The sequence below is a fragment of the Otolemur garnettii genome, unplaced genomic scaffold (assembly GCF_000181295.1).
Source record: "Otolemur garnettii isolate 467f Iridium unplaced genomic scaffold, OtoGar3 scaffold00005, whole genome shotgun sequence".
Classification (NCBI taxonomy): domain Eukaryota; kingdom Metazoa; phylum Chordata; class Mammalia; order Primates; family Galagidae; genus Otolemur; species Otolemur garnettii.
Genome location: NW_003852400.1, coordinates 37,122,184 through 37,141,571, shown reverse-complemented (window position 1 = coordinate 37,141,571; position 19,388 = coordinate 37,122,184). Strand labels below are relative to the sequence as shown.

At 35.4% G+C, this 19,388-nt stretch overlaps 1 protein-coding gene across 3 annotated transcripts in view; it reads right to left on the bottom strand.

The window, feature by feature from the left end:
- The window catches only part of DEPDC1B (DEP domain containing 1B), a 127,970-nt gene that overhangs the window by 28,686 nt on the left and 79,896 nt on the right, over positions 1 to 19,388 (bottom strand). For all 3 annotated transcript variants that reach the window (XM_003782740.2, XM_012811456.1, XM_012811457.1), the window contains one exon: positions 18,760 to 18,900. In XM_003782740.2, coding sequence (XP_003782788.1) covers positions 18,760 to 18,900 — 141 coding nt within the window. The remainder of the gene's footprint in view (positions 1 to 18,759; positions 18,901 to 19,388) is intronic.

Genomic DNA, 19,388 nt, shown 5'->3' with positions numbered 1-19,388 from the left:
AAAAAAAAAAAAAGAAAACCACATAAAAGCATGTTCTGTTCAAATTCCTAACAAATCACTAATAGAGAACATCTCAAGTACAGTCAGATTACACAACACATGCACAGAAAAATAAAAATTTAAATGTCCACAGACTTTTCATCATAAACTATTTAAGTCAGAAGACAAGGAATTGACATTTTTAAAGTCCTAAAAGAAGAAAAATCATCAACTTAGATTCTATACGCAATGCAAATATCTTTCAAAACTTAGTTAATACACAGGCTTTTCAGACCCCCATACAGCAAAAGGAAAAAAGAATTAGAAGAATTTGTTGCCAAGAGAATTATACTACACAAAAAGTTATGGGTTTTTTTTTAGCAGAAGAAAAGGTTACCAAATGGAAACCGGATCTACAAAAGAATGACAAGTTCCAAGAAAGACTAATATGTGAGTAGTTGTATAACTTTGTGGTTTTAATTTACTTTTTTTCTAGTGACTTGTAATGTTGGGCATCTTTTTATTTGTTCATGGCCAATCACGTATTTTCTTCTGTAAAGTATTCAAACCTTCTGCCCATTTTATACTGGGTATGTTTGTTCTACTACTGAGCGGTAAGAGTTATTTGTATACTCTGTACATAAGTCCTTTGTTAGAGAAATCTATTGTAAATATTTTCTTCCAGATTGTCCTTATCTTTTTCATTTTCCTAACAATGTCCTTTGAAAAGCAGTTTTTAATTTTGATTAAGTCCATTTTTTCATGGTTCATTCTTTTTGTACCTCAAGAAATCCTTGCCCACCTTTACATACTATACCACTTTATGGGTAATGTTACTACCTTACAATATTCTTTAATTTTCTCCTTCCTACTCTGTGCTATTGTTTTCATATATTTTACTACTACATATGTTATAAACTTTATTATATGTTATTATTTTTTCTTTAAGCAGACACATTTCTTTTAGAGAAATTAAGAAACAAGAAGCAAGTTTTATCTACTCACATATTAGTCTTTCCAGGAGTTTAAGACCAACTCAGACAACATAGAAATTTAAAAAATTAGCCAAGCATGGAAGCATATGCTTGTGGTCTAAGCTACTTGGGAGGCAGAGGCAGTAAGATCACATAAGCCCAGAAATTTGAGGTTACAGTGAGCTATGATTGTGCCACTGCACTCCAGCCTGAGTAACAGAGCAAGACCCTATCTCAAAGAAAAAAAAAAGGAGAGAGAGAACAATTTAAAATTTAAAAATTTAAAATTTTAAATTTAAAAAACCTGATGAAATCAAGTATTGGTAAGAAAACATACAACTCATGGGTATGTAAATTGCTACATCCACTCTGGAAAGCAATTTACTAGAATTGTAAAGACACGAATACTGAACAACCTAACAATAGTGCTTCCAGATATAGAGTAACACATGGATGTCATTCCAGCGATGCAAGATGCATGTGTTAAATCAGAGTGGTGGACACATGGATGTCTTCTATTATTCTCTGTTTTGCCAACTTAATCATAATCCTCCCCCCAAACACCATATTTGTTGGAAATTTGGAACTCATATTGCAGGGTCACTTTTCAAAATGTTGTTTGAGAATTTTGTTTCATCAATATTTCCACTAACAATACCCCAATAGAATAAGTGAATCTATTACCTAAATCTTGCTTCTAATATCATTATCTCCTAAAGGGAAAAAAGAATCCTTGAAGAAAGGGCTGACTCCAAGAAAGGGGTGGTGGAGGGGGAAATACAATGAGCCTGTAATGTCAAAATGCAAGTAAGTGACCCAAGAATGACAAGGATGTGGCAAACACCCAGAACCAGTTCCAGGGACCTGCTACTAGCCAAATCTGAGACAACTTGACAATCAGGTAATGAACTATAAACCAGTAAATAAAATGAAGGCCAGAGTCCATACTGATACAAATGAATTACAAGTTTAATGTTGGACAGCTTACTTACACATTTTTCAAAGTTACAACCCCACAAAATCTATGAATTACAAAGAGAAAGAGTAACTACATAGTTAAACAAATATCATCTCCATCATGTGATCAAAGCGCACATCACCAGAAATGAGATAAGTCAAGACTTTACCACCTGATAGGATGCGATGAGAACACAGCATCATGTCTGTTGTAACCTGCCAAAAATGTGTGAGCTGAATCTAATCATAAGGAAACATCAGAAAAACCAACATGAAGGATCTTCGGGATGACTGACAAACTTGGGTGGGATTTAATAATAATCAATCAATGTTACTTTCCTGATTTTTATGCTTATATGTTGGTCCTGTAGGAGAATGATCTAGCTTGTAGGAAAAACACACAAAAGTATTTAAGGGTGACAGAGAATCAAATCAGCATTTTATTCTCAAACAGTTCAGGAAATAGAGTTCTTTGGCCTATACTGTAGCTGTTTGTGTAAATCTGAGATTGTTACAAAATTCAAAAAATGTGTTTAAAGAGAACTGGTGACAGATCTGGTGGAACAAAAGGTCAATGTGGGCTAAGAAGAATGTTATGCATACTCTATGGATGTCGATGACATAATTATGGTCTCCATTGTTGTCACAAATAACTGAAGGGCACAAAATAAAAATGTGGTATGTGGGAGATGTATCTATACTCTCCTAAGCCTCCACCTGTGCCATACACTCCGCATGCTAGTTTTTAAACGCATTCCTTTTCCCCAGTCTCCCATTATGCTTTTCTTCTCATGAGATATTCATTATTTGCCTTAGTTTCCCTAAATCAGTTTGAAGGCCATGATTCGACCTTGTACCATCTGCTTAACACAAACACATCTAAAAACAGGATGCAAAGGGCGCACCTATTGACAAATAAACCAAGAAATTTCATCTTTAAGAGGACCTTCTTCAAAAACACCAGAACCAGAAGGGGCTGCAGAAGGCAAACAATGTGGGTTTATGAAAGACAGAAGACAGACTAACGGAAATATTCAATAGGTAGCTAAAGATAAAAGCACTAGAATTCAGGGGACAGGTTAACACTGGAATACAAACTTAGAAATTATTAATGTATTCATTCAACAAACATTTACAGCGATAAATAAAATATACTAAGACTGTGCTAGGATCCAAGAATCCAAAACCTTGTAAGACAAAGATCTTGTACTCAAAAAATTCACAGTCTGGCGGAAAAGGCAAATATAAGCCATTATAAAGTAATGTGGAAGACAACAACTGAGATTTGTCAAGGGGGTCTCCTGGAAGCACTGAGAGTCACAGGGAGTAAGTGATAATGCTCTGTCCCAGGAAGACTGAAATCTAATAGCCATAAAAGAAAGTTAGTTTTCTCTATAAGTCAGTATTTAAATACTTATTCATACTTTTTGTTTCTAGAGATGGGTTCTTGCTATGTTGCCCAGGCTGGTCTTGAACTCCTGCCTCGGTATCCCAATCTGCTGAGTCCCCTTACCTGGCTGTAACTGTATACATCATACAATGTTACAGAAACACAGAAGTCATTCAACAACTATTTGCTCAAGGTGAAATGAACAAACATAGTCCATGAGAAAGGACTGGCATGTACACATGTTTATGACAAATGTAGGGTCATCCTTTCCCCATTACTCAGTTCTGTGAGGTTTTAAGTCACCCAGTCTGACCACCTAGGAGATTACTTGTTGATGCCTTTGGATCAGTTAAGTCCTGTGCACCAGTGATGCTTAGTCACAAAAGGCAGCTATGTTCCACTTCGGTTTTCGAGTCTCTGTGGTCCAGAGGATCCATGGGATTTACACCTTTATAAACCTTTCCTTCCTTCCTCTTTTACTCCCTTAAAAAGAGGACAACAGAAGTCTGATATCTGTTTATTTTAATTCTACCAAAGCAAATAATTGCTTTCTGTACATTGGTCCAAAAGGAGTAGCATGCAGAAGCCAGGCACAGTCCTGGGAGCTGAAGCAGGGTGGATCATGTGAGCCAAAGAGTTTGAGGTTGCTGTGAGCTATGATGACACAGCACTCTATCCAGGGCAACAAAGGGAGACTGTCTCCAAAAAAAAAAGGAAGCAAACAAACAAACAAAAACCCAGCAGCACACATATCTGTTTCCCCATTTGAGCCATGATTTTGACCATTTCAGACTCTAGAAGGGGCATGCTCACCATTAATAAAGGAATAGCTCAACTTTTAGACATAACAATTTTGTGAGTTTTTAGTTTTTTGTCTTTTGTACGTTCTTTTCTAGTTTCTGTGTCTTCCTCCATTCTGTCCTATAAATTTCGTTTTTCTAAACCCCTGCTCAATTTTTTTTGTAACAGCTATATAAAATGGAGGTTTATTTTGATTTCATATCCGTATTAAATAATATTGTATATTCTTTTTGATTGGATGAGTTCTGTTGTTTATTTATACAAATTTGAAATGTTATGGACTATTTAAAGTTATTATTATTACTACCAAAGTCATGGTGAACAAGTGACTCTTGGCTAATTCATGAAAATTAGTATGTCCATAACTATTCATTTGAGTAAAATACCTGAGTCGAGGATATTCCAAGTTTAAAATCTCAAAAGTAGATAAAAAGCCTTCAGATAACATGAGTTACTTTTTTGTCCAATTTCGAGTTATAATTATACTACACCTATTTTAAATGTAAAGCTTAGTGAGCTTTGACAAATGTATACGCCCGTGTAACCACCACAACACTGAAAACGTAAAACACTTCCATTAGTCCAAAGAGTTCATGTGCTGTTTCACTGCCGAGCCTCCTGATCCCTGGAGACTCAAAATCTGCCTGTATAGATTTCCCTTTCCTAGATTTCTAGGTTTCCCTTTCCTAGAATTTCATTTAAATGGATCAGATTGGCTTTTATCACTCAGCATGTTTTTGAGATTCATTTATGTGCTATGTGTACTAGTTGCTTATTTTTATGGTAGGATAAGATTTCACGGCATGAAATCTTATCCTGTATTTGGATATACTACAAAATGTATATCTATTTACCTGTTGATAGGCAGACTGTTTCCAATTTGGGGGATATTATAAATAGGGCACTGTGAGCATCTGTGTACAAGTCTTTGATAAACATAATGTGCTTTTTTCGCTTGGCTAAATACTTAGGAATGAAATTATGGGGTATGTTTAACTTTGTTAGAAACTATGAACATGTTCTCCAATGTGACTGTGTTATTTCACCAGCCCCAATGGCAATGCCCGAGGGCTCCAGGAGCGCCACATCCTCACCAACATTTGGTTCTGTCAGTTGCTTTGATTTTATCCAGTCTAGTGCATGCTTGGTAGTATCTCCTTGTGGTTCTAGTTTGTATTTCCCAGGTGACTGATCATGCTTATTAGTAGTTCGTATCTTTTTTCCTAGTGTCTATTCAAATGTTTTGCCCATCTTTTTTTAGTGCATCGTCTTATTTATTGAAGTGGTGCTTTTTATATGCTGATTATAAGTACTTTGCCATGTATAATGAGAATATATTCTCCCTTTTCATCTTTTTTCCTAAGGATATATTTTAAATAGCAGAAATTTCTAATTCTGATGAAGTCTATGTGACTGAATTTTTATTTCATGGTTTATGTTTTCTGTGTACTCAACTACTTTTGTCTACCCAAAATGGCAAGAATTTTCTCCTAGAAGGTTTTTAATTTTATTTATTGTGACCAAATCTATAATCCAAGGTAAAGTATAAGTATGGTATGAAGTAAATATAAAGGTACCTTTTTTCCATATATATATATACCCAGTTGTTCCAATATCACTTTTAAAAAGGATTATTCTTTCCTTTGGCTTCTTTGCTAAAAATCATTTGACTATACATGTGCAAATGTATTTCTGGACCTCCTATTCTATTTCATAGGCCTAAATATCTATACTTATGGCAATACCACATTAACAGCCAAAATACTTCATAAGAAGACCATATAATAAAATTAATACCAAACCTGATAGTAATACCTTACAGTAGGTCTTAAAGGTAATATAAGTTAATTTTTTCTACTTTTGCCAAACTGTTTTGGCTATTGTAGACCCTTTGCATGTCAAAAAATACTTTACGCAACAATTGAAAATACTACCAAAAAGGTCTTGAATTTTTACTAAGATAAAATAAAGAAATCATCCTGGAAACAATTTTTGAGAACTGTCCTGTTTTCAATATTGCATCTTTCAATCCTTGAATATCATGTCTCTCCATTATTTAAGTAAATCCTCTCTCGGTCCTCTCAGCAACGTTCAGTAGCTTTCATTGTCAAGTCCTCCATATACCTTGTTTATCCCTAAGTGCTTAAGTATTTCATGTTTTTCGTGTTACTGGAAATAGATTTTTTCAAGTTTTCTAATTAATTTTTATATATTGATCTGTGTTCTGCTTCCTTGCTATGCTTACTTATTAGTTCAAGTAGTTGTTTTGGGGAGAAAGATTGCGTGGGGATTTCTACATATATTTTGCAGATGACATTGGCACATATAGTTTCACTTTCTCTAACTTTATCCATTTATTTCATTTTTATGTCTAGTAAAGCATAAATACAGTGTTGACCTCTATGAAATGCTGTATAGAAGTGAGAGTTTTGTCTTTGATGCTAAAGGAAAGCATTCAGTCTGTTACCACTAAGAAAAACGTTAACTATAAGTTTCGCACAGTTACTATTAATAAGGCTGAGGAAATTTGCTGCTATTCCTAATTTACTTAGCATTGTTATCATTAATGGGTGCTGAATTTTATCACATACTTTTTCTGCAATTATTTAGATGATCATATGGGCTTTTTCCTTTATTCTATTGGTATGATGAACTATATTGAGACAACTTTAGAACTACTCTTTGGAATTCAGTTTCTATCTTTTCTTCCATTCTATTTATCTTATACATATTTGTCAAGGGAAACACCCAACATGAAGAGATTTCAATAATTAACATTTATGTACCCTACTGCAATGCTCCTCAATTCATAAAGCAGACCCTAATGGATATGAACAACTTGATATCTTCCTGCACTATAATAGTTGGAGATTTTAACACCTCTTTGATAGTTTTGGATAGATCCTCCAAGAAGAAACTAAACAAAGAAATATTAAACTTAAACTTAACCCTAGAACAAATGGACTTTACAGACCTCTACAGAACATTTCACCCTAATAAAACTAAATATACATTCTTCTCATCAGCCCATGAGTCATCCTCTAAAATAGATCATATCCTAGGACACAAGTGTAACCTCAGCAAATTTAAAAGTGTAGAAATTATTCCTTGTATCTTCTCAGACCAACATGGAATAAAAGTTGCACTCAACAGCAACAGGAATATTCATACTCAAACAAAGTCATAGAAGCTAAATAATCTTAGGCTGAATGACAGCTGGGTCAAAGACAAGATTAAGAAGGAAATCACCAAATTTTTGGAACTAAATGATAACGAAGACATAAATTATCAAAACCTGTGGGAAACTGCAAAAAAAAGAAGACATAAATTATCAAAACCTGTGGGAAACTGCAAAAAATTTCCTAAAAGGGAAATTTAGAGCATTAGAAGCCTTCAGTCAAAAAAACAGAAAGAGAGGAAGCCAACAACTTAATAGATTATCTCAAGCAACTAGAAAAAGAAGAACATTCCAACCTGAAACTCAGCAGAATAAAAGAAATAACCAAAATTAGGGCAGAATTAAATGGAACTAAAAACAAAAGAATCATTCAGAAAATCAATGAAACAGAACTATATTGGCTGATTTTAGACTGCTAAACCTTTGGAAATAAACCCTACTTGGTCATGATGTGTCACTGCCCTTTTTACATGCTGCTGAATTTGGTTTGCTAATTTTTTTAGGTATCTTTGCATTTGGTTTTATAAAAGATATCATGTGATCTGTTATTTTTATATAACATCTTTGGTTTTATTATCAGGATAATACTGGTTTTATAAAATGATTCGAGAAGTATTCCTTCGTTTTCTATTTTCTAAAAAGATTTTTGTACAACTGGCATTATTTCCTCCTAAATGTTTATTAGAATTCGCCAAAGTTGAACCTGTGGTACTACTTTAATTCCACTGCAGTCAGAAAACTTACAATTTCAGTCATTTTAAATTTACTGAGATGTGTGTTATTGCATATCACCCTGGACATATTTCACTGGTCAAAAGGAAGTCACAAGTCCCACCTATACTCAGTGGTTGAGAACTATATAACAGCATGCGTACCAGGGTGCAGGAAATTGGAGGCCATCTTAGATTCTGTATATCCAAAAGTACTTTTAAATACTCCATTTTATATCACTGTTGGTTGACAAACTATACCTTTTTTTATTTAAACAACCACATCAAGATACATTATAATCAAATTCCTAAAAATAATAAAGACAATGTCTTAAAAGGAAAGAAAAAAAATATATTGTATCCCCCTTCTGCTTCCAATTACATGGATATATATTAAACTGCTTAATATTGTCCTATAAGTCACTGAGGCTGTGCTTTTGTTTTTTGCTGTTGCTTTTATTTTGAGGGTAGTCTTTTATCTCTCCATGCTTTTTTTAGACTAGCTTTCATTGCATATATTGAAGCTCACTGATTGTTTTGTATCATAGTGCCCAATTAGCACCTAATCCCATCCAGTGCATTTTTCACTTGAGATGCTATATTTTTTTAACTTTTGAAGACTAGTTTGGTTCTTTTTGCTTTGCTTATTCTTTTTTCTGAGATTATCCCTTTGAAAGTATAAAATGGAGTGGTTTTTAAGTTTATTCACTAAGTTATAGCCATCACTATTATCTAATTCAGAACATTTTTCTTACTCCCCATTCTCTCCTCCCTGAGCCCCTGGAAACCACTAATCTCTATCTCTACAGATTTGTCCACTTTGGACATTTCATATACTTGGAATTATATGTGACATTTTGTCTTTGGCTTCTTTCACTTAGAATAATGTTTTCAAATTCATCTGCATTGTAGCATGTAACAATACTGCATTCTTCCTCATGACTGAATAAATACCAATTGTATGGATGCATTTTATTTATCATTTGATGGACATTTTAGCTGTTTCTACTTTGGGGCTATTCTGAGTAATGCTGCAATGAACATTTGGGTACAAGCTGTGGATATATGTTTTTAATTCTCTTGGGTATACACCTAAAAGTGGAGTTGCTGTATCAGGTGGTAACTCTATGTTTAATTTTTTGAAGAAATGCCAAACTATTTTACAAAATGGCTATGCAATTTTATATTCCCATGAGTAAGGTATGAGTGTTATAGTTTCTCCACATTCTAACATATATTTAAATTAAGAAATACATTGCAATAATACATAAGTATATATAGGTATTTAATTAAAACAAAAAAGGTTATGAAAATATCTACCCAACTTACCTACAGTGCAATCTGTTATTTTACACATTATTTTAGTTCTTACTTTTTGTTAATGCTGTTTTACAACGTAGATTTCACATCCAACATAAACTTTCAAAAGCAATGATTTAGGGAATATTGGGTTTTGAGCTGACATTCTCATATTACATACAGGAATATACTGTCAGGAGTCGAAGGATATTCTGATCTTGAGTTCAAGAGGTAGGTCCAAGATGAAAATATAGAATTAAAAGTCCTCAGCACATGGGTGATCCATGAAGTGGGTATGTGATCAAAGAGATACATAAGAAAAAGGCTGAGGTTGGGTGTATCAAGTCTTTCCTGCACCAATCCCAAGGATGTTAATTATTTTTCAGTCCATTCCAATGTCAAAGCAATATTCACTTTTCTACCACTGTATCTTAGAGGGCTACATATTGCTTTTTTATTTGCAGGTAGAAAGACATAGATTCTCAAAAATAGTTGAACCTGAGCTCTCCATTTCTGAACTTCTTTCCCACTGCTAAGCCTTTCCTAACCTTTTATCTTTCTTCAGTAAGAGTTTACTGACAAAAGTATACTATGAAGTTCAGGAAAACAATAATTCCAAAAGGTCTTAGCTTTCAAATACACAAGAAAGTCTACAGTTGAACACAAGAAACATCTTCATCAAGTATTTTCAAACTCTTGAAGATCATAAACTTACTAATTTTTAGAGAGTTTCTTAGAGCTTTTTTAGGTTCTGGTTTAAGCAGCTCTGGAGGATACAAGCATTCTATCTTCATTTTTTTAACCAAAGCATTTCAGTGTTACAACTATTTTATTCTTTGGATTCATTTCACTTTGCTAAACACAGCTAAGAATAACTTTTTCTTCTTCCATCATTTGCATAACCTCAGCAGCATCATAAAAATATTGATTCTTCCATCTGTTGAGAAAATGACCAGTCCCAAGGGCAACTTGTTTCTTATGTTTCTATAGTGCTTACCCTAACTACAGATTATGAAGATCTATCCTAAGTAGTGTGCAGAGAAGAAATGGTTAGATATCAATGAGAAGAAACGGTTAGATATCAATTTATGATTATCCCATCTTAATTTATGCATTATTCCAATCTTCTTTTATTTTTCAAAAATAAAAAAAAATAACTTAGGGGAAAAACAAGTATTGCCCATTGCTTTAACTTTCACGTTTTCATACGTATATTATGACAGCCATCATCGCCAGTTATCAAAGAGAAAACAGGGGCCAGAAATGCAGTGATTTGTCAAAGTGGTTATAAAAAGGTCAACAAACCAAGGAGCATGATGGCATTTCCATTGGTGAAATAAGAATAAAATAATGAAAAGATAACCAACAATCCACTCAAATAACTTGTGCAATACATCTGTAACACTTTTTTAATCAGGTAGCTAGATTGAAGTGAAATAAACAAATGATTGCAGGAAATACAACTGTTCCTTAGGATAGGAATGAATAAAATTAAAGTTAATGGAAATGGGTAATAACCTACATTACTAGAGGTTAGATCAGGTGTGGGAAATCTGCAGCCTTAAGGCCACATGTGGCCTTCTAGGTTCTTAAGTGAGGCCTTTAGACTGAATCCAAATTTTACAGAACATCCTTTAATTTAATACATTTTTGTTTGTTTGTTTGTTCGTTTGTTTGTTTTGAGACAAGAGTCTCAAGCTGTTGCCCAGGTCAGAGTGCTGTGGCATCACAGCTCACAGCAACCTCCAACTCTGGAGCTTCAGCAATTCTCTTGCCTCAGCCTCCCAAGTAGCTAGGACTACAAGTGCCTACCACAACGCCTGGCTATGTTTTTGTTGTTGTTATTGCAGTTGTCATTGTTGTTTAGCTGTCCCGGGACAGGTTCAAATCTGCCAGTCTAGGTGTATGTGGCCAGCACCCTACCCACTGAGCTAAAGGCACTGCCACCCATCTTTTATATTTTTATTTTTTTAAAGAATATATTTACTTTTTTCCCTAGTGATCCACTGCTAAGAGTCATATAAAAGAATATATTTAAAATAGCAAAGAATAAGTGTCAATGAACTAATTCTCCCAGATCAGTCAGCATTCTTGGAACATTAGTAAACCATTAGGGCTAAACTGTCAGCTGCTACACACATGATGTAGTTTTAACTTTCCCCCCTGACTGGCACCACTACTGAATGAGGCTGGTTGGTCAGAGTTTATGGGAGTTGAGTATGCCACTCTGTTATCGGCTTTAGAAAACAGTGCACTGGACTGTATCTGTTTGAAGTGCAACTTGTGAACAGTTATACAGCTCAACAGAATTTTTTAATTCTGTCTGCCTAACAGAATGCCATTATGCCATTATGTCAAAGAAGACCAAGAGAAGCCAGAAGGAAAAAACCTTGTTTAATGAGGATTGAAAGTTGCAATATGAAGTTGCACAGCTAAACAGTATTTTTAATTCTGTCTGCTTAATAGCCCATCATGTCAAAGAAGACCAAGAGAAAGTGAAGGAAAAAAAGATTGTTTAATGAGGATTGGAAATTATGATATTATCTTAATTCTGCTAAAGATAAGATGATCTGCTTGTTTTGTAATACTGAAATATCAACATTAAAGAAATTCAATGCTTGGCTCAGCGCCCATAGCACAGAGGTTATGGCACAGACTAGGGCTGGTGGGTTCAAACCCGGCTCAGGCCAGCTAAACAACAATGACAACTGCAATAAAAAAAACAGCTGAGAATTTTAGTCCTACCTACTTGGGAGGCTGAAGCAAGAGAATCACTTAAGTCCAAGAGTTTGAGGTTACTGTGAGCTGTGATGCACTCTACCAAAGGCAACATACTGAAACTCTATCTCAAAAAAAAAAAGAAAGAAAGAAAGAAAGAAATTCAATGCTCATCAGCATTATAACACTCAAAAGGACCACAAATATTTTAAATTGGAGGGAGAAGTGAGAAAGGTTGTATTACAGAAATTAAAAGATGAAAAGCAAAAGCAAAGATAATTCTTTCAAACAGCAGTAAAATCTGGAAATAGCATCACTGATGTGACTTATAAATAACTTATAGTCTCAGGAAAAGGGGGAGCCATTCAATGATATATAATTTGTGAAAGAAACATTGTTGAAATTGTAGGATGCCTAGATCCTGATAATGTTTCAAAGTTAAACCATCTGCCTCTTTCAAGGAGAACCATAACTGATCAATAGTATGAATTAGCCTTCAACTTAATAGAACTAATTCATGAAATACTTCAGAAGGAAAATATGTATTATTCAAGATCAATGTCATAAAGCTGGACTGACTTTGGTAAATTTAGTGAGAGTATGTACAGATGGTGTACCTTCCATGACAGGAAAACATGAAGGGTTTATTATACAGAAAGAAAAAGTATTAAGAGCTCAAGATGCCCTCATTTCTTTTCATTGTATCTTGCATCAACAAAATCTCTGAGTTACTAAAGCTACTATTTTAAGTGACACTTTGCAACAAGTTATAAGTATTGTTTGGGGGTTTTTTTTGTTTTGTTTTGTTTTTTAGAGACAGAGTCTCACTTTGTCACCCTCAGTAGAGTGTCCAGGCATCACAGGTCATAGCAACCTCCAACTCTTGGGCTTAGGCGATTCTCTTGCTATAGCCTCCCAAGTAGCTGGGACTACAGGTGCCTGCCACAGTGCCCAGCTATTTTTTTGTTGCAGTTTGGCCAGGACCACCAGGTCTGAACCCGCCACCCTCAGTATACAGGGCTAGCGTCCTATTCACTGAGCCACGGGCACTGCCCAAGTTATAAGTACTATTAACTATTTAATAGTCATATCCTAAAAATGCAACACTGCATCATCAGTCAATTTCATAATGCGCTAAAGTTGAACAATGAGGTATTCAATGTGGATTTACCATATCATTCTAAATTGTGTTGGCTATACCAGGGACAGCCATTAGCCAAAATATTATCTCTGTAAGAACAGATAGTTAAATTTTATGGAAACAGAATCAGCAATGTGAATTATTGAAAGAGAACTTCTGTAGGAATGCAGCGTTTCTGTGTGATATGATGTCAAATCAAAACTACTTAAATATTTCTTCGCAAGGTAAAACTAAGTCTATATATAAGTGGCAAAAAATCCAAGTATTTTGCAAAAAGCTATCTTTTTTCAAACACTTCTTCAAAAGAAAATTTCCAATGAACACTTTCTCCAGTCAGCAAAGGTCACTGGTGAGCAAGATGATGCATGTGAATCATCTGAAGAATGTGCAACTGTTACAGACCTAGTAGTTGGAGAATACAAGGAAAGGTTCACTGACTGACAATCACAATATCACACTGAAATCAGTGTTTCAGCCTTTCCTCGTTAATATTACCAAGACACCAAAAGAACTACAGATGAATTGAGTGAGCCCTTAGTAGATGACATTTTAAAATCATTGTTTGATGCTTGGAAAGATCCAATTGAAATATGAAAAAATGCAGTAGAATATCCATGCCTTCAGCAACACACACACACAAAATGCTTTCTTGCTTTTCAACCACTTTTTGTTGCAAATACTTTCCTTCTACCTAACGCAAATCAAGATGCCCTTAAGGTCTCAAATGACGATACCCATCTAGCAAATTAATCGAAACCATGAACCTCCATGTTGCAACCAAATATTTAAATACTTTCCAACAAAAAGCACATACAACAAAGTCATTAAAGGGGTAGTTAACTTTAAAATTAGTTCTCATTTTTTGAAATTATTAAGTACATAATGGTCAGATTTTTGTAAAGTAATGTACATTTTTAAGTATCTAATTAGAGTTTATTGAATGCAGTCTTACTTGATTACAGCTAAATTAATGCAGCCTTCCAACATGAAGTGTCCCCACTTAAGGATTAGATGAGACTTAGGCCATGAGTGACCTGGGTGACAGCTACCTTTATCAAACTCTTTCCTGAGCCCCAATGGTTACATCAGCTTTCTATTTTCCAATTATTAGGAGCACAAATTTTTCATTTTTGCTAAGTAAACCTGACATTCCAATGTCAACAGCAAGATATTCCTTATGTGAGCTCAAAAAAGAAGAGAAATATGAAGACTATTTTGAAGGCCTGGAGTTCCCAGAAAGGAAAAAAGGACCACTGTCTATTTAGCCAGAAACTAAACTCAAAAAGAGTTAGTTGTAGTTGTCAAACAACCAGAGGAACAAAGAAACATGTCACAGTTTCATTTTCACTAAGAGGAGGTATAAAAAGGAACAGGTTTATACTAAGCCAAAAGGATTCAGTATACAAACCAATTGACAAGAACTTCTTACTTTAAAAAAGACATAGCAAGAGAGACTATTTTTCCAGAGATTTTTAAGGAAAAGCAAATAGGCCACCTTTGGGGAATGTTTCAAAGTAGTTATAAATTCACCCATGTATAAGATACGCCTTTCCTGCAGATAGCAGTTCAAGCTGCCATAGCATGTTTATGACTCCTTTTGCTTGTTTGCTTAGGAAGTCCTTTATCCACCCATACCCCAAATGTCAACTGTACTGTACATTTGCATTTTTCACATTTATTCCTCTCACCTAGTTAGGATTTATCTCACTACAATGGTGTGAGAAAGGTCTTGACCTTTTCCCCCCAGAAGGTTTGTCAATTACCCTAGCGATCACTGATATAGTTCTTGTATTCAGACTTAGCCAGGGAATACCTGGGCATTTCCATTTATTTCCACCTGAAGTCCCTAACTCACCTTCATTCCAACAATCACGGTAGGCAGCAATCGTTATATTTGGGAGTGGGTCAACATCATTACATCTTACAAAAACTCCAGTCATAAGCCCTGGAAGCAGACAGCACCACCAGAAAGAACTCTGGACTAATAGGGACAAAGGCCCTCTGTCGGGTCAAGCACACCCAACAGGCATCAAAAGAACTGTCTTCCCTTAAGAATTACCATGGGATAAAGACCTTGAGATAACCTGAAGAAAATAAGGGCCGAGAAGTAACAAGGCAAAGATGGCACACAGCACTAGGGCCTCCTAAAAATCACTAGACAAAAGAGCCAATGAATGGAAAACCTAACTTTATGGAGACTTTGAGGTTAAAAAACACAGTAGGAGAGATCTCAACTTACTGAGTTAGCTCATCTAGTGCATAATCAATCTAGAGAATGTCAACAACATTTTTTAGATTTAACATTTAGGAGAAAAGGAACAACAAAGAGATACTGCCTCAGTCTTCTAGCCTACCAGCAAATAAATCAGGAGTGGCAAGCTCAACTGCCTACAGGAACAGAAAAATGGGATAAAAAAGTGAAGGGAGTCAAGCAAACCTGGCTTCAGAGTCTGAAAAGCAATGAGGATATTAGAACCTTGGCAAACTGAAGTTCATGTCCCTGAAATACATGCTTCTAGAGGAGGCACTCACTATCCAGCTGCAGCCGTTTGTGCCACTGAAAACTCAAGCCCAGACCTGTCAGATCTTCTGATTTTTCTGAAAATAGCCAGAAATATGAATTCTTATGTGAATCTCCTCTTTCTCGTTTCTTTTGGAGACAGAGTCTCACTATGTCACCCTCGGAAGAGTGCCGTGTAGTCACAGCTCACAGCAACCTCCAACCCTTGGGCTTAAGTGATTCTCTTGCCTCAGCCTCCCAAGTCCGGCACAACACCCAGCTATTTCTTTGTTGCAGTTGTCATTGCTGTTTAGCAGGCCAGGACCAGGTTCAAACCCGCCAGCCTCAGCATATGTGGCTGGCGCCCTAACCACCAAATCTCCTAAGGCTTGGCTATTTAATTAAATTTCATTTTTAAGACACACAGGTCAAACCAGACTTATTTCTGGTGCATCAGTGGGGGTCCTCAGCCCAACAGTGTGGGCTTTCAGATTATACAACCTACCAATTACTCAATTTTCCAAAACACCCTACCCTGCTCCCATGCCCATCTGTGCTTTTCTCCCTACTTGCCTCACCATGCCACATTATCAGATGCTACACAACATGATGCACTCCAGGCGCAGAGCAAGTCAAGAGTGCTACTCAATCTCATTCACCCCATTCAAGAGTCAGCAAGTTCTTATCTTCCTATAGGGAAGACCAATTACTAGGGAGAGTTACACTTCTAGGTCAGACTCTTGAGCCAAATTAAATAATTTTAAAGGTAAGTAGAGAATAAGTCTTATATCTCCAAAAATGTCATATTTTTTCTTTTTTAAGAACTTTTAGATGTCCTGGTTCATGTATTAATAATGACTAACTGTACTTACACAGCTTTGGAATTGAGCCCAACCATGCTGGAAGCAAAGGAAAAACACCTCAAAAGAAGTTCATTAAATAAACTGAAAACCACCTTCACTGAAAATGCTGTAGAATGTAGAATTTTTAGCTTCTACACAAAGTAAACTATTACTTTAAACAGTTTACCAAATGACATTCTATTCCAATCAAAATTAAGTTAGAAGTTTAAGGGATGAGTGAACCTACTGGGATCTAGATATTTACCTTTTCCCACAGGCTCGGACAGGACTACTCTATTAGGTAATCTTCGTTAATCATATAAACAAACTATATATAGTCTTCTATAATCTAGAAGACCTTCTTTCACTATGAAAGGATATAAAAAAAATAGTTTTCAGTACCGGTTGTTTTAAGTATATTCACCTGAACAGGACTGGATAAGGCAAGGTTTATATACCTTTACTGTCCACATGCGATAGTCTATTCCTGCTGATACCGGACAGCAATAAATTCTCCCCCTCTGCCCATCCTTCTTCCCCACTAAACCTTCTAAAGATGATACTGCAGAGAACAGCAGGCTCTAATATCTGACACCAGCTTTAATTCCTAGCTGTAATTAAAATTAAAAACTGCAATATAATATACCAGTAACATTATAAATATAACTGACACAAACTGAATGTTTAAAAAATTTTTCAAATCAGATTTTACTATAAAAAATTATAAAAATGGAAACAGAAAAAAATCTAAGAAGTGATTTTTAATCCACTCTTAGAAGTCTTCTTTTACCAGTGGCACAATGACAGTAAGTAGCTACAATGGGAGTCTACTCAATTAGTCCACAGACATGCCAAGCAATGACAAATTTCATCACAAGACATGATGTTCCTAAGTGCAGAAGCCCAAGTACAATACTCCTTGGGTGGAAACAAAGTACCAAGAAGCCCCGCGGTCTCAAACCCAGTAATAAGCCTAATCCCCTCATGTGTTCCCAATATTGGTCTGCCTGAATCACTTAATCTTATGTACATGATTTACAATTGTTTTGTTTTGTTTGCTATTATCACAGAACCTACAAAAGCTTAAACTCTAAAGTACTGTGCCATGAAATCAAATAACTTATTCATAATTGCTGATATTTTGTTAGGATATTATGGCAGCATCTATATTTTCCAAAAATGAGTCAGATAGAAAGGAGAAGGAAGAAAATCGAAGGGAAAATAAGGGAAGTGACAAAAGGGAAAGAGAAGGATGCTTAAACTCCACAATATTCAGCAACAAGATTATCATAAGTCCTGCGAATTTACATAATGGAGTATGATACCCATGTAATAATTTGGTTAAAGCAAACCTTTAGACGAAACAACAATAGCACTTACTGAACAAGTATAATAGCCAACAGGAAAATCTTATTTCCAAGAAGAAAGGAACAATTCAGAAAGACTAATAGCAATAATGTTGATTTTTTTTCCTCTGTACCATATAAATTCTAAAGTATAAATCTACACATGAGGAATAATGACAAGTTTTAGTGAATAATGTGACTATACTGATTTTACATGTCTCAAGAAATAATTCTAAAAAACCTGTTACTTTTATAAATATAAATTAGATTTCTAAATGAAAATGTACCTCCGGCTCGGCACCTGTGGCTCAAGTAGCTAAGGCGCCAGCCACATACACTTGAGCTGGCAGGTTCGAATCCAGCCCATGCCCGCCAAGCAACAATGATGGCTGCAACCAAAAAATAGACAGACATTGTGGCGGGCACCTGTAGTCCCAGCTACTTGGGCGGCAGAGGCAGGAGAATCACTTGAGCCCAGGAATTGGAGGTTGCTGTAAGCTATGATGACACAGCACTCTACCCAGGGCGACAGCTTGAGGCTCTGTCTCAGAAAAAAAAAAAAAAATGCACTTCCTACACTTGAGTATTCATGAAGTCATATCCAGAATCAAGTTAGCCATCAACAGTAAATGTCAAATTTACATTCTTCAATATCAATAAAGTTATAACATTTTGTACAAACATGGCATGCAACATATTATTCTTTCTTAAGAAATAAAAACTACTGACCTTAGAGTTTCATAACAGAACTTAACCATTTTCTTTTATTTCTTCATGGAGCAAGACTCCAGCTATAGCAAGCATGCTATCAGTTTTTACTTTAAAAATTCTATGAATTCTGACTAATAAAAGTCTCCAGACAATGAAAATAAAATTTTCAATATCAATAATGCAGATACATACATTCATTGTATTCCAACTTACCTAATACGCTTACAAAAGCATCAAAAAGATGAAATGTAAGCAGAGGCTCTTTCAAGTGACCATAGTAATCTGCTATAGTTTTAAAGACATCTTTTTCAAATCCTAAGTACATGGGCTGCTTCAAATCAGAACAGTTGGGCCCTATTTTTGGAAAAAAAGAGAGAGAAAGATAAATAGTAATGGAGCAATTACCTCTGAGTATTACTCTCTGTGAATACACGTGGCATATACATCTGGGTATTCAAGATATACAAAAAAATTTTCTTTTTTTTTTTTTGTTGTTTTCCTCACTTTTTTTTTCCTTTTTTTTTTAATTGAATGATAACTATGTACATTAATGCACTTCTGGGGCATAGTATGGGGTTTTCACACACAATCCGAAATACTTCCATCAAACTGGTTAACATAGCCTTCATGTCATGTTTTTAGTTATTGTTTTAAAACGTTCACATTCTACTCTTAGATTCACTTGTACCCTTGTAAGATAAACCTCAGAAGTGATCCCTCCAATACCCCTCCCTCCACCCATTCCCACCCTCCCCTCTCCCTCCCCCCTCCCCATATTCTTAGGCTGTTATTAGGTTATAGCTTTCATATAAAAGGTATAAATTAGTTTCATAACAGGGGTG